The 14,631-nt window shown below is 47.5% G+C and overlaps 1 protein-coding gene across 4 annotated transcripts in view; it reads right to left on the minus strand.

The window, feature by feature from the left end:
• Positions 1-2,199: 2,199 nt before the first annotated feature.
• The window catches only part of FAM167A (family with sequence similarity 167 member A), a 33,510-nt gene continuing 21,078 nt past the window's right edge, over positions 2,200-14,631 (minus strand). For 3 of the 4 annotated variants that reach the window (XM_006774779.2, XM_015571165.1, XM_006774780.2), the window contains 2 exons: positions 2,705-4,018; positions 2,200-2,614 (listed from right to left, as the gene is read on the minus strand). In XM_006774779.2, the coding sequence (XP_006774842.1) occupies positions 3,755-4,018 (264 nt within the window). In that variant the 3' untranslated portion in view covers positions 2,200-2,614; positions 2,705-3,754. Of the gene's footprint in view, positions 2,644-2,704; positions 4,019-14,631 lie in introns of all 4 variants that reach the window. The other variant, XM_015571164.1, reaches the window with a different exon arrangement.

Below are 14,631 nucleotides of genomic sequence, written 5' to 3' on the forward strand. Positions count from 1 at the left end.
AAACAGGTTCCTAGGCCCCATATTGGAGCTCCCATCCCTGCGGAGGAGCCCAGGAATTTCCCTGGGAATATGCATTTGCAACGGGTGCTCCGGGCGATCCTCATGCACGCTTAATTTTGAGGACTGCTGCTTTAAGAGGTTGAAAAAGTTTAAGGCAGAGTTCTCCGAGCATGGCAAAGCTAAGCTCCACACTTCAAAGACGGAACTGTGATTTGAAATGCATGTCCTGTGGTTGCATGTTCAGGCATTGCTATAATCTGACCCAGTTACTCTGACTTCAATCAGAGTCACCTCTGGAAGGGACCACTGTGTGAGGGCGTGGTGCTGGCCTTGGTGAAATTCAGGCTAATGACTGCATCTCCTAATTCCACCCCTTGAGTTCACTTAGCCCACACTGGGAAGCTCTTGGCTGCAACCACCAAGAAGCAGCCCCTTGGGGGAAGGCACCATAGAGGAAAAGAGGGATTATAGTGAATCTTTTTCTCCATTCAATGGTTGATTGTTCAAATCTTTCTCCTCTCCTCCTCCTCCTCCTCCTCCTCTTCTTCTTCTTCTTCTTCTTCTTCTCCTTCTCCTTCTCCTTCTCCTTCTCCTTCTCCTTCTCCTTCTCCTTCTCCTTCTCCTTCTCCTTCTCCTTCTCCTTCTCCTTCTCCTTCTCCTTCTCCTTCTCCTTCTCCTTCTCCTTCTCCTTCTCCTTCTCCTTCTCCTTCTCCTTCTCCTTCTTCTTCTTCTTCTTCTTCTTCTTCCTCTCTCTCTCTCTCCTCAGTTAAGTGTTTGACCCTATCCTTTAACAGAAACAATATACCTCTTCTTTTGAAATATTTTTATTTCACTTTTTCTAACAGCAATATAGAAACAAATAATTGTAAAAAATAAAATTATAAATTGTCCATCAATTATGTAATAGCACTTGGTATTGCTACAAGGAGGAGGCCTGGGCTGGGTCAGGCCGTCTCAAGCCTGCCCAGGCTCTCCAGGCCTCTGTGATCACTGCTGAGCCCATGAAGGCATCAGATGTTACCGCACACGAAGTGTCAATGGAGACTTCGAGTTTACACCCAGGGGTCCTTGGGGGTGGCAAGGAGATGGGTAGATAATGAGTAAAACTGCAAACAGTATTGTATACACATGGTAAGCGAGAAGGTTGCTCTGGGGAGCTGGCATTTATGGACCCACATGAGGCAGGGACTTCACAAAGCTGAATGGACTTGGTTAGTTATTTGTGTTCACTGTGTAAGTAAGGGAAGTCACAGACACTGGACAACAAGAAAACACACCAGTCTTTTCCTCTCCACCTCTCTTCTCTGATCCTCTCTTCTTTCTCCTTCCTTATCCCCAAATATTAAGTTCTCTTGGGATGAACTAAACAAAATAGCTGAAATAACTAACCTATCCAAAAAAGTGTGTCTTGAGCACAGTTTCCTTTCCTGAAACAACAAAAAAAGTAGGCTGAGCAACTAAATTGCCCTGTTGATTCTGTTTCAATTGGGTTGACAAAATCCAACTACATCCTTCAACTTCAGTTGGTTCCAGCTTTCTCAGTTACTGTGATGACTGATTTCTAGAAAGAAAAAAAAATCAGTTTGGCTATTGTTTTTTTAGAATATGGAATGAGCTCTCCTGTGTGAGTAGGTGTATGTGTGTGTCTCCGGAGGGTGTGTGGTGGGTGTACATAGGCCCCACTGACACCCATGACCTCATCTGGGAGAAGCCTGGCAGGAAGGCCTCTGCAGGACTTGGCAGTGCTTGGACGTATTCCTGGGGAGAGGTTATTACCGAGTGGAGAAAATCTCCCCCGTTTCCGGCCTGGGGGAGGGGGCGGGGTGGATGGCCTTCCTCCGAGGTCGCCATAGACCAGTACTCTGGGCTTCAGACTTTTGTTACTGCTCAGAGTTGGTCCAAAACAAATCCAGCTATGTGGTTACAACTTCTCTGAAGGAAGCATAATCCTTCTGGCTTTTTGAAATCACAAGACCAACCTTCTTTTCTGTCCAACTAGGGACCATTCATTGGCATCTTCCTACTCCTGGCCACAAAAGAAAAGCAACCTTTTCCTAACATGGGTCCTGGGGTGTGTGTGTGTGCGAGTGTGTGTGTGTGTGCGCGCGCGCACCCCAATGAGATTATACAGAAAGACAAAACATGAACATCAGGGCAGCAGGACATCTTACTTCGACTATGGATTTGTGATTGGTAATATGTGTTCTGTGGGTCTGCTGTCCAGACATTGCTCTGAGTTTGACCCAAAGATTCTGAATTGCACAGTGGGAGGTGCACATGAGGGCTGAGTGAGGTGGAGAGTAGAGGAGCTGGCAGTTTGTAGGTTTGGCAAAGCATTTAGGGGACCATCTTTGGAGTTCAAGTTCATTGATACATTATCTGTCTAGGCATTATTGATAATGATTTAACACATCAATATGGTATAGCCACTCATGAGCTGCGTCACCTGAGGGAAGTCATTTTCTCCTTCCCTGGCTTCACTTTACTACTTTGTGAATGAGAGGCCTCGACTAGGTGGCATCCAAGATTAAAAATTCTCGACTGCCGGGGAACACCTGACACATGGCACTCTACCAGACTAACTTTCCTAACCTGTTCAGGTCTCAGTCCTCACCTTCGCAATTCTCATGCAAAACCCTGAACCTCTGTATTTGATCTGGGCTAACTTTCCTAACCTGTTCAGGTCTCAGGTCTCATTCCTCACCTTCGCAATCCTCATGCAAAACCCTGAACCTCTGTATTTGATCTACCTAACTGGCTTTGCCATTTGGACAAAAATCAAACAGTTGTTAACAGGTTAGTGACAGATTAGTAACAGTCTGATTCCATTAAAATTAGTCATTTAAGTCAGGCACAGAATCTCAGAGGAGCTCAGGGTGAGCGTCTGGGCTCCCTCCAGTTTCTTTGGGTGGGCAAGAAGGTGACGTAGGTGACACAGAACCCACCAGGAGGCCATTGCTGGGCCCAGGGAAAATTCAGTTATGGGAAATCCATGGACAGACCTGCCTGGTTCTGTCACAGCCGTCTCCTAGGCACTCCCCCAGGGTATGGTGTGATGCAAAGGGACTCTTTGGAAGTTGGCACTTGTACAAGTGGCCAGGCAGGCAACAGAGGGCATCTATGCTTGCTCCAGTCAAAGCTAGACTGGTGTGTCCCAGCACCCGCTGGGTACAATTTACATTGTATCCTTTTGGTTTCCCTTTCCTGGTGGGTCCCTGTCGGGGTTTCCGAGTCACCCACTTAGGGTGAATTCGAGCCAGTACTTAGAGGACAGCCACAGCAAGATGGGCACCTCTGATATGTCTAATCACCTCTGCCTGGGGGCTCCATGCCCGTGGGGAAGCCTTCTGTAATAATCACTGTTTTGCCCACCTCCTCCACCCCCACTTTGGGATCCCAGTTCTCATAGCACCAGTGATTCCAAGAAGCAGGAACATGGATCACTGAGGGGAGGACTGAGAGGTGTCATGCTAGAAATCCAAGTCTCACTGAACATTGGGATGGAGTGGCCCTTCTGCAGGACTCTTTGGGTATTAAGTGAGAGCCAGTCATGGGGATGCTGGGTTCCAAAGCTGGGGCCCCAGGGAGATCCCCTGCAGACAGGCCCTGGGGTCCACGGTTCACCAGTCTCAGGGAAGCTGTGCCTCTGGGGAGACCTACTTGAGGTATCTCAGCCTCACTTCCCTTCTCCCCACGCCCCCTCTCCGCTTCCCAAACCCTCTGTTCTGGCTCCTCTGCCCGGCTGTCCGGCTGCTCAGCAGAGGGAGAACCTCCGGGAGTTGATGTTCATCTTGGTGACTCCAATGAGCTTGAGTGGCGTGGAGAGACTGAAGGAGGAGGCCAGCGGGGAGTCGCAGAAAAGGTCTGACAGCTCATCGCGCTCCTCCAGCTCGTAGGTGGCGTCGTTGAGCATCCGCCTGTGGAGGTCGCAGGTCTGCTCTATCTTCAGCTTGTTGATGTCACTGCGCAGGCGCATGAGCTGTCTGGCCAGCTGCTGGTCCTGCAGCCGCATCTCCGTCTGGAAGGGAGGAGGGAGCGTCAGTGCTGAGCTGGAAGGGGCAGGGATGGGAGGAGGGGGGAATGGGGGAAGGCTGAAGCTCCACAGTGTCTGACAAACACACACCCATTAATAGGAGACTTAACTAATGGTTTGCTTCAGCAATTGGTCCACTTGGAGTTATTAACACATTCCCAGCTCAGGGAAGTGAAAAGGCAAAGTCACATAGGGAGGTGACAAATGAGAATGTGCTTGCCAAACAACACTTTGTGCTATGCTAGACCCTACATCTAAATCCTTTTGGAAGAAGGACATGTCAGTTCTGGTGTATTTCTAGCCCAGTCTCATTGGTTACAGATACGTACAGATGGAGTAAGCGTATAAAGAAATTAATGGGAGTGATAAATACCAAATCCAGGAGCGTGGTCACCTCTGGGCAGGAAGGAGGGAATGTGATTAGAGAAGGTACACAGGGGCTCCCACTTGTATTGGTAATGTTTTATATCTTATATCTAATATTTTATATTTAATGGTGGGTATATTCTTCTTTAAAAAAATTTTTTTATCCTCACCCGAGGATAAGTTTATTGATTTATTTTTATTTTTTAGACAGAGAGAAGGAGAGAAACATGGATGTGAGAGAGAAACATCCATCGGTTGCTTCCTGTACTCACCTCGACCAGAGGTCAAACCCACAACCTAGTTATGTGCCCTGACCAGAAATCGAACCCACAACCTTTTATTTATGGGAAGATGCTCCAACTAACCCAGCCAACTGGCTAGGGCTCTATTATACTTTAAACATTTTAGAATGCCTGCAATATTTCTTAATAAGGTTTCAAAAGAGCCAAACATAAATACATCTAATATTTATTGAATATTTTCCTATAAACCAGATACTGTTCTAAGCTCTTTGGGTATGTATTAGCCAGCCATACAAAATACCATAGACTGGGAGGCTTAAACAACAGACATTAATTTCTCACAGCTCCAGAGGTCAGGAAGTCCAAGATGAAGTTGCGAGCTGATTCAGTTCCTAGTGAGGACCCTCTTCCTGGCCTGCGGATGGACACTTTCTCTCTGTGTCCTCACGTGATGGAGAGAAAGATCTCTCTTTCTCTTTTTGTAAAGACACTAATCCTGTCATGGGGGCCCACCCTCCTGACCTCGAAATCTAATCACCTCCCAAAGGTCCCACCCCTACATACCATCATATTGGGGATTGGAGCTTCAACATGTAAATTTGGGGAGTGGGGGGAGACACAGACATTCAGACCATAACAGGGTTTATTAATATGCAGCAGTCAATCTTCTACAATTTCATCCAGTAATTTCACCGTCATCTCCACAACTTATATGTGAAGAGGCAGAGGCTCAACCAAGTAGGTCACTGTGTCAAGTCCCAAGCACACACATGGCAGAGCTGGGATTAGGAACTCAGACAATGAGACTCAGGAACCCAAGCTACTGGCAACTAAGTCCTTGTGCCTCTTCGGGTAGAGTCGGAGTGTGGGGGTGTGGAGTGAGTTCTGTGCTCAGGGACCTCGTAGGAGGCGCCTGATATTTCCAGTGCCTCAGTGTTTCCTATTAGGAAGGGATGTGGTAGTAACTCCGCACCTGGTTTAACATGTACGGTTTTCATTGTTCATCTACATGTTAACCTGGTCGGAGCTGCACAGCCAGCCCCGAGGTTCCCCCAGGACAGTCTATGAGTATTTCACAAGTCCGGGGGAGCTCCCGTGATTGCTCGGTTTCACAGCTGTGCGGTGGCAGAGGTGGGACTGGAGCTGAGGGATCTCCCGGGGGTCCTAGTGCGGAGTGTTTTCCATTAACGACACGGTCACAAGGTCACCAGCTGCACCTGCTTCCTTCTCACCCTTTACTCTGCCTGTGTTCGCAAGGGGGCATTTTTTAATGGTTTTGTGTCTCAGCTGTGTCGTTTGTCCAGTGCTTGGAACCAAACTGATTTAGAAAAATCAACTGTGAGATCCCAGAGGGACCCTCCCCCTGGTTATGTAAATAAATCCAAATGTTCTCACTTCTGCCTGTTCAGATTTGGAATCACGTGCATTGCAGGGGAAAAAATAAGTGACTTCACCAGTAAGCATTTCATTTTTATGTACTTCTACAGATCTCTTCCAATTTTATACATGAGGGAAATCAAGATAGAAAGTCTTGCTTGGGGATAGCAAAGTATTTAATGTCAGAATCAGGATTTAAGTTTACAGCCTTCACTTAAGTAGCGTACTTCTCAGTCCTTAGGCATAACAACCTAAATTTATTGCCAATCAGAATGTATTGCTCTAGACCACCGGTTCTCACATGGTATTTTGTGGAAGAGCCACACTCAAGGGGCCAAAGAGCCGCATGTGGCTCCCGAGCCACAGTTTGCCGACCACTGCTCTAGATGAACACCAAACTAATGAAGGCAGGTGTGCCCCAGGGTAGCTGGTCATTTATTAATTTGGAGGCCTTAGCCATGCCTGGAACGGGGCTAGGTGCTGCCTAAACCCTCTGAAGGAGACAGTGTTCAAATCTGTCTGAAAGACAAGGCTGCTCACACCCACTATTTAATTTGATAAGCTCTTCTGAGAGTTTTACTCTACCACTTCTCTTTTCAGGTATTTTATAATTTGAAGAGAAATCTGTGAAAAGCTAGGAACCCTATAATTTTGATTTGAACTTTGGCCTCAGGAATTGGATCTTTGGTCTGAAAGGGTCCTTTAAAGTTGAAGACTTTCAGGTTGAGCAGGTCTCTGAGATGTGATGTAGCTTGCAATGGGTACCTGGTGGGGGCAATGGGCTATTTTTCTATGACCAATAGATCTGGTCAAAGGCCAGAGCAATGAGTTAGAGCAACTTGTGAAAACCCATTAGAATCAGCTGGTCAGAGGGTGATAGTAAGGCACATTCCCAGTTCCCTTTGACCAGACAAAGGCCACTTCACTGGAGCCACCTCATGAACCCATTTAACTCTGCAGAAGAGAAAGAAAAATCACACATCCAGTAGGGCTGGTGACTGCCCATTCTGCTGGTTTGTGTTCCAACATGAGGAGGGGTGGGGAATCTGCAGGTCTGGGCTCTGAGGGTTCCTCATAATGTGTGCGTCCCACCCTGGGAGTCTCTTGGAATATATATTTTGTTATGACCCCTGAACATAAATCAGCTATTTCATTTGATGCTCAAAGTAACAGTGTTTGTTTTAATTCTACAAGAAAAATCGGTGGTGCTAGCCTATTCTCACTTACTCTGTGGGACACTCAGGGGTTTTCCAGGGTGACTTTGCGCCTTAAATACTAACTGAGTCCCTGTTATAAGGTAACCCGACTGTAACCATGTAGAAAAAAAGTTCCCACCGCCCCTGCAGAAACCTAAGCAAAATGTGCAGAGCTCAGAGGTGGTATTTTTTCTAGAAAAACTCTTTTCAATTGTGATTAAATACAAATAACATAAAACTTATCATCTTAACCATTTGAAAGTGTACAGTTTAGTAGCATTAAGTACATTTACACTGTTGTGCAGTCACCACCATCATCCATCTTCAGAACTCTTTACATCTTGTAAAACTGAACTCTGGGCCCTGGCTGGCTAGCTCAGTTGGTTAGAACATTGTTCCGATATGCCAAGGTTGTGGGTTTGATCTTCAATCAGGGCACATACAAGAATCAACCAATTAATTCAATGAATGCTTAAATAAGTGGAACAACAAATCGGTATCTGTCTCTCTCCCCCTACCCCTCTCTCTAAAATCAATAAATAAATTAAAAACACACACACACAAAAATCTGACACCCTGTACCCATTAAACAGCTTCCTGTTCCCCTTCCAAGCCCTGGCAACCACCATTCTACTCTCTGTCACTATGGCTGTGACTACTTAAGAAACCTCATATGAATAAAATCTATAGTATTTGTCTCTTTTTTTCTTTTTAATATATTTTTATTTATTTCAGAGAGAAAGGGAGAGGGAGAGATAGAAACATCAATGATGAGAGAGAAACATTGCCTGGGTGCCTCCTGAACACCCCCCACTGGGGATTGAGCCAGCAACAGGCATATGCCCTTGACTGGAATCGAACCTGGGACCCTTCAGTCCATAGGCTGATGCTCTATCCACTGAGCAAAACCAGCTAGGGATACTATATTTGTCTTTTTTTTAAAATATATTTTATTGATGTTTCACAGAGAGGAAGGGAGAGAGATAGAGAGTTAGAAACATCGATGAGAGAGAAACATCGACCAGCTGCCTCCTGCACATCTCCTGCTGGGGATGTGCCCGCAACCCAGGTACATGCCCTTGACCGGAATCGAACCTGGGACCTTTCAGTCCGCAGGCCGACGCTCTATCCACTGAGCCAAACCGGTTTCGGCACTATATTTGTCTTTTTGTGGCTAGTTTATTTCACTCAGTACAATGTCCTCACAGTTCACACAGTTAAGAAGCTTTTTATAAATTAAATATTTCCAGAAAATGTAATGAACGTGTCTTTGCAGATCCTGTGTAGAGGAGGTCAGAAGAGTGGCAGTTCCTGAGGATGGTTCCGAGAGCAGGGTCTGGGGATGAGCAACTCCTTCCTGTTCCTCTTTTCTGCCAAGGACACACGTGGGGCAGCGATGACAACACCCTGTCTCCTGCCACATAATGCCAGATGCACTTTCCATATATTACTTACTGCATTTTCCCACAACTCTAGATGGCGGGTATTTTGATCTGCTTTATGGTTGAGGAAGCCAACTCAGAGAAGTTAAGGGACACACATGGTAGCACTCGGATCACACTGGGGCCTGTCAGAGCCCAGAGCTGGTGGCCTTTCTATGACTTCTATCGACCTGAAGGGGGGCTGGTTCCCAGGGGCAGCAGAAATGGGAACTTCATTGCTCTGGGGTTAGAATCTGGGCTCATGCTGAACCTTATTCCTCATTAGCTGCGTGGCTTTGAGCAAGTCACTAATGCTCCTTGAATTTCTGACTCTTCATCTACAGAAAAGGCATAATGCCCAGTCCAGGACTGTGAGAAGCAAATTAGGTGGTAAGCAATATACCAACTAAGCTGAACAATGCCAGTCAGATAAAGGTAAGCGGTTCACAGCTTAAGTCTTTTCTCTCCAGACCAAGGTGTGGGATGTGGAAACCAGCCAGGGCCTCCCAGTTTTAAGACTTTAGTAAAGAAACTCAGATGCTGGGCCCAGTGACTCAACTATCGATGTGGATTTAATGCATTCCCTGGCCAGCACCCAACTGCAGGGCGTGACTGTTTCTAATGCCCTGTCCCAGGGAGAAAGGTGCTTGCTGGATTCTCAGAGGTGTGGCCCGTAATCCCAGCAATCCTGTAATTAGGGGAGAGCACTTGGTGAAAGAGCAAGAAATGTCACTGCCTCGCTGTCCGTGCGTTGCGGTGACAGGGCATGTTCCCATCAGGGGAGAAAGCACATGAAGGGGTTGGCGGCTGACCCGTGGTCTCCTGGAATAACAGTGTTTGTGGTCTATGCTTGACTGTAGCCAACACAGGTGTGTTTCCCGTGTCAGACAAGAATGCTTCTCAAGTTGTTTTTTAAGGTAGAAGGTGAATCCCCCAGGGCAGGATTAAGTAAGTAAAGGCAGCAGTTGTAGGAGGAGATTGCCTTGGCTGGGCTTGGTGAGGTGTCGGGGTGGTGAGAGGCCCAGGTCGGGAGAGAGGAGACACACAGGAGGAAAGCCAGCCAGGAAACCCAGAGGCAGGAAGATCTAAAATGAGTGTGTAAGTGGTTTGCTGTGAGGTTTCTTTAGTCAAGTCTTATGGGTCACTGGTGATTTAGAGGGAGTTAGAAGAGGGCTGACTCCTGCCTCTAGGCTGGTGAAATGAAGACAAAGCCTGCAGTAAAATGACGTGGATAACATATGGCAGTTACTCAATAAATGAAACATAGAGTTACCATGTGATCCAGCAATTCTATTTCCAGTGTGTACCCACAAAAAAGGAAAGCAGGGACTCACACAGCTACTTGTACACCCCAGTTCACAGCAGCATTATTCACAATAACCCAGGTGTCCATTGATGGGAGAATGGGTACACAAAAGGTGCTGTGCTGGACACAGCTCCACCACGGAACGGAAACCTGGACACTGGCTTTGCCTCTAGCTCTCCTGAACCCCCCGCTGTTGGTTTTCCAGGACTGGATTAAGGAAAATGGGACTTTAGAAACCAAGGGATGTGATTCCAAGCAAATAAAGCTTTCTACCACATCCTCTTTTGGTGTCCTCCGGAAATACTTATTCCAGCAGCACCCCCAGAACCCCACTTCTAATAGCAACGGAGAAAGACCATCCGCACATTTCTTTGCTAACACCCCCACCCTGCCCTGCCCACCCTGGGCACTCAGGAAGACCCTGGAACTGTTGAGTACTGTGAAATGTGGCCAGCACTGACCATGGGGGCTGCTGACACGAGTGTGAGACAAGAGAGGGCTGGGCCGGAGCCGGAGCCGGAGAACAGCTGTCTGATGGGAAATCATAGAATCTCTCCGCACATCTTCCCTCACTGAGAACTCAGGGCTGACCATCCTTTGGTTCCTTCCTGCTCTAGGGTTGAAGGTTCTGCTCATAATTCTAACTAGCACTATTAGAATTAGCACAATCAGAAAGAAGGTTTTGTCCTCCTCAGTCACTGGAGCTGGGTGGGTGCCTGCGTTAGGGGAGAGCTGGGTGGGTGCCTGCCCTGGTGGGAGCTGGGTGGGTGCCTGCCTTAGGGGAGAGCTGGGTGGGTGAAGAGAGGCTTCTCAGCCTCTTGGAACCTCTAGTGGGAGCCTGGTGGGTGCCTGCCCTGGTGGGAGCTGGGTGGGTGCCTGCCTTAGGGGAGAGCTGGATGGGAGAAGAGAGGCTTCTCAGCCTCTTGGAACCTGCCTTCTCCTGAGCAGCTTCTGGCTCGATAGTCGAGAGCTGTGGCTCCTGGAAACCAGGCCCTTGGCACAAACATGGAGCCCTTCTCCATGCTGCCAAGGACTTGGCCTCCTTGAATGAGCCTCTCTGTGACTTTTCCCCAGCTTCTGTCTGCTCACTGGCTGTGACTGGCTCAGGCCCGCACACAGGGGCATGACCAACACCCACTGGGCAGTGCCCAGTTTTTCAGACCCTGGCAGCAGCCTGGGAAGGGGGGTGGGTCCAGAAGCTTGTAAAATAATGCATCCTCAGAAAGCAATTGCCCAGCCACGGGCATGCCTCAGGCTTGGACAGTCCCTTCTGAACCCATCTGCCACCAGACCTGGCCTTCGATTATAATAAGGAAGAGAGACGGGGTGTTCTTAGAAAGAGAGCTAAATTGAGTAAACTTTGGAGAGTAATGGCCCAAAGTTTCAGGAATTGAGAGAACGTGTTGAATGAGCATAAAACTTGATGAAATACAAAGTGTACTCCTACTCATTTGCTCACAGGAGCAATTGGCTGGTAGCAGCCGTTCAAAGCAGGGGTTCAGAGGTCAGGTGGATCTGGGTTCAAATCCATGCTCTGCTGGTTGATCATAGGCAATTGCTTCACCTCAGTTTTCTCTTCTGTACAATGGGGGTAGTGATAGTGCCTTTTGAATGATGTGATGTGTGTGAATGCGCATAACCTCTAGACCTTGGCAGGTGCTCAGTGCCTTTCTCCTGCCCTCCTCACTGTCCTCTCATAACACCCTGCCAGGTAGGTATTTATTACCCCCATTTTCCAGTGACAAAGCCCAGGGCTAGGCTAGTTGGTTTTCCTAAAGTCACCCAGCTAAGATGTGGTAGAACCTAATTGGAAGTCTAATCTAGTTAGAAATTTTATGCTTTTCCCAATCTGCCTGTGACCGGTTAATGAGCCAATGGCCCGAGAATCACCCGCAGGCACCTGTTAAACTCCTGACACCACTGCAGGTGTACGGGATCAGAACTTCTACGGAGAGTCAGGGCGGCTCCATATTTTTAACACATGTCCTGGAGCCTCGCCCACACTACCCACTAGTCACTAGCAGGTTGTATATTTATTAAACCAGGAGGGTGGCCATCGGAGGAACAGGGTTTTAATTATTATAGGAGAAATAAGGAGAAGCTTAATGTCAGTTATGCTTAAAGGTGTGGATTTGGTTGCGGGGGAGGCTGGGGGATTGTGTATTTTCCTTTGGTTAATTTCATTGCCCACTGTGCCTGGCACAAGGTGACCACTCAGCGTGGACTTCAGCTCCCCCAAGCACTTTGGAAGTACATTTATTGTATAGCTTTTGTCACACCTTGCCATTGTGTTTACTTGTCTGTCTCCTTCACAAAGGGAGAAACCCCATGAAGACGTTCACCTGGGCCTCCACCCACACCAGCACCTAGGACCAGGTACTAGTGAACGTGGGTTGTATTGAATAGATGGGACTGGATCAAAGGACCCTGCCTGTGTCTTATACCCTGAGACTGCCTTGTGCTGTTGTTATTCTGGTTGGACACAACCATCAGACCTCTTCTCCTTCCCTCTGCCCTCTCCTTGGCACTGCAAGACAGCCAAGAAAAGGAAGGGAGGGGAGACCTCCTGATTCCCAGTCCACTTCATCTCATTGGTCCACAGTCCCCACCTCATCAGCTCTCATGCCAAGTAGGAAGTTTTTGGGGATTGCAGGCCTCATTTTTCTTATCTTATTCTAGGAGATTCTATGCCATTTTTTTTTTAAATCCGCAGACTATAGGATGAGGAATGTGTACCAATTACATTGGCAAGAGAGAGAGGAGTTTGGTTCTTATCTTTCTTTTGTCTTTTATTTTTTTTTCTCCCTAATCTATCTATATCAGTGGTTCTCAACCTTGGCTGCACATCAGAATCACCTGGGAATCTTTTTAAAATCCAGATTTCTGGGCCTCATCCTCTGGAAATTCTGTTTCTTTGTTACTAATGTTGTGGCCCCATCCCATAACGAAGAAACAGAATTTCCGGAGGATGAAGCCCAGAAATCAGGATTTTAAAAAGATTCCCAGGTGATTCTGATGTGCAGCCAAGGTTGAGAACCACTGATATAAAGGGTTAATATGCTAATTGTCCTTCCCTCCATCCAGGTAATGACATCAAGTAGCAATATCCGGCTTCCTCTCCCTAGCTACGACTAGCCTCCTTGCAGTTTCTTCAGCCCAGGAACACGACTTGTTTTATACCCAGGTGGAAACAGTTTACACTATAACCAAATGTCTGTGAAGTGTTTTCCCAGGCCTCATCTCATTTGATCCTCACAGAAATCCTGGAGTAGATAGATCGGAGATTCGGTGGAATCCTATTTTCTTTTCATTAGCCCAGTGGTTCTCAACCTTCTGGCCCTTTAAATACAGTTCCTCATGTTGTGACCCAACCATAAAATTATTTTCATTTCTACTTCATAACTGTAATGTTGCTACTGTTATGAATCGTAATGTAAATATCTGATATGCAGGATGGTCTTAGGCGACCCTTGTGAAAGGTCTTTTGACTGCCAAAGGGGTCGAGACCCACAGGTTGAGAACCGCTGGTCTGTACATTCTGTAGTAACCACAAAAGGGCCAGCCTCTGGTCAGGGGAATAGAACACTGTTTCCTCCTGCAGCTCGCTGGGGTGGACAGGCTGAGAGGCTCGACACAGACTGAAAAGACTTCACCGGGAGCAAAGGGTCACCTGGACTAGAAATTCTCTTGTGGATCGAACCCAGCTCCGCCAGCACCTGGTGGCTCTGAACAAGTTATTATTTTCATCATAGAATGGGCATGGCTGCCCTGTCCCTGCTAAAGGCTGTTATGAGACATTGCTAATCGCACTCTGTAACCCTTTACACACATCCCTTTCTATAATTGCAGGGTTTCAGATGTGGGCTTTTTGACAAATCATATCCACCATGACTCAGACATTTGATGTATCTATACCTCGTACCAAGGAAAAACCTCTGGAGCCAGAGCCAGGACATGCAGGTCTATGTCTTGGTTTAGCCAAACCCTTACATCTGACCTTGGGCAAGTCAACATCTGTGACTCTCGGGCTCATCGTTTCTGAATCTCAGCCTTCCTATCTGTAAAATGGGAATAGCAAATACCTCCAAGCCACTCACAGAAAATGGTACGTATCAGGCCTCTGGGACCACAAATTGCTCCCTAGATGGAAGGCATTAAAGTGGCCGCCATCTTCACATTTCTCACCTCCATCCCCCTCGAAAGATGCGCGGTGAGTTTGAACTGTCATTTGACCATCTCATTCAGCAGAAATGACCGGCCTCAGCGGGCTGGGCTTGGACAGCCCCGTCATCTGCTTGCCAAGCACAGGCAGGAGAGGGTTAACCAGGGGAGGAGCAACTCAAGCTGCCACCACAGAGGGGCCAGTGGAGTCCAAGGCTACAGCCTCCTGCCACAGCAGGCCCTGGAATGATGAAAACTTGTCAGGTTTCCTTTTGTTCTCTCTAACAACCATAAACACCTTTGAGGGGCTCTGTCTGCAGGGATCCAGCACTTTGCGTGAAGCTAAAAGAAAAATATCTGCCCACACCCAGGGATTCTCGCTACAAAGACAACCCCTTAGGAGGAAGCTGGAATGCTTTGTTTTCGTTTGGCATCACACGGGCCAAGCAGAAGATTTCTCCCTTTTCTTTGCCTTACAGGTTGGCAAGGGGGACACTGCAGCGGGATTAAAGAGAGGAGACAGAGAGAG

The sequence above is a fragment of the Myotis davidii genome, unplaced genomic scaffold (genome assembly GCF_000327345.1).
Source record: "Myotis davidii unplaced genomic scaffold, ASM32734v1 scaffold524, whole genome shotgun sequence".
In the NCBI taxonomy this organism is placed as follows: Eukaryota; Metazoa; Chordata; class Mammalia; order Chiroptera; family Vespertilionidae; genus Myotis; species Myotis davidii.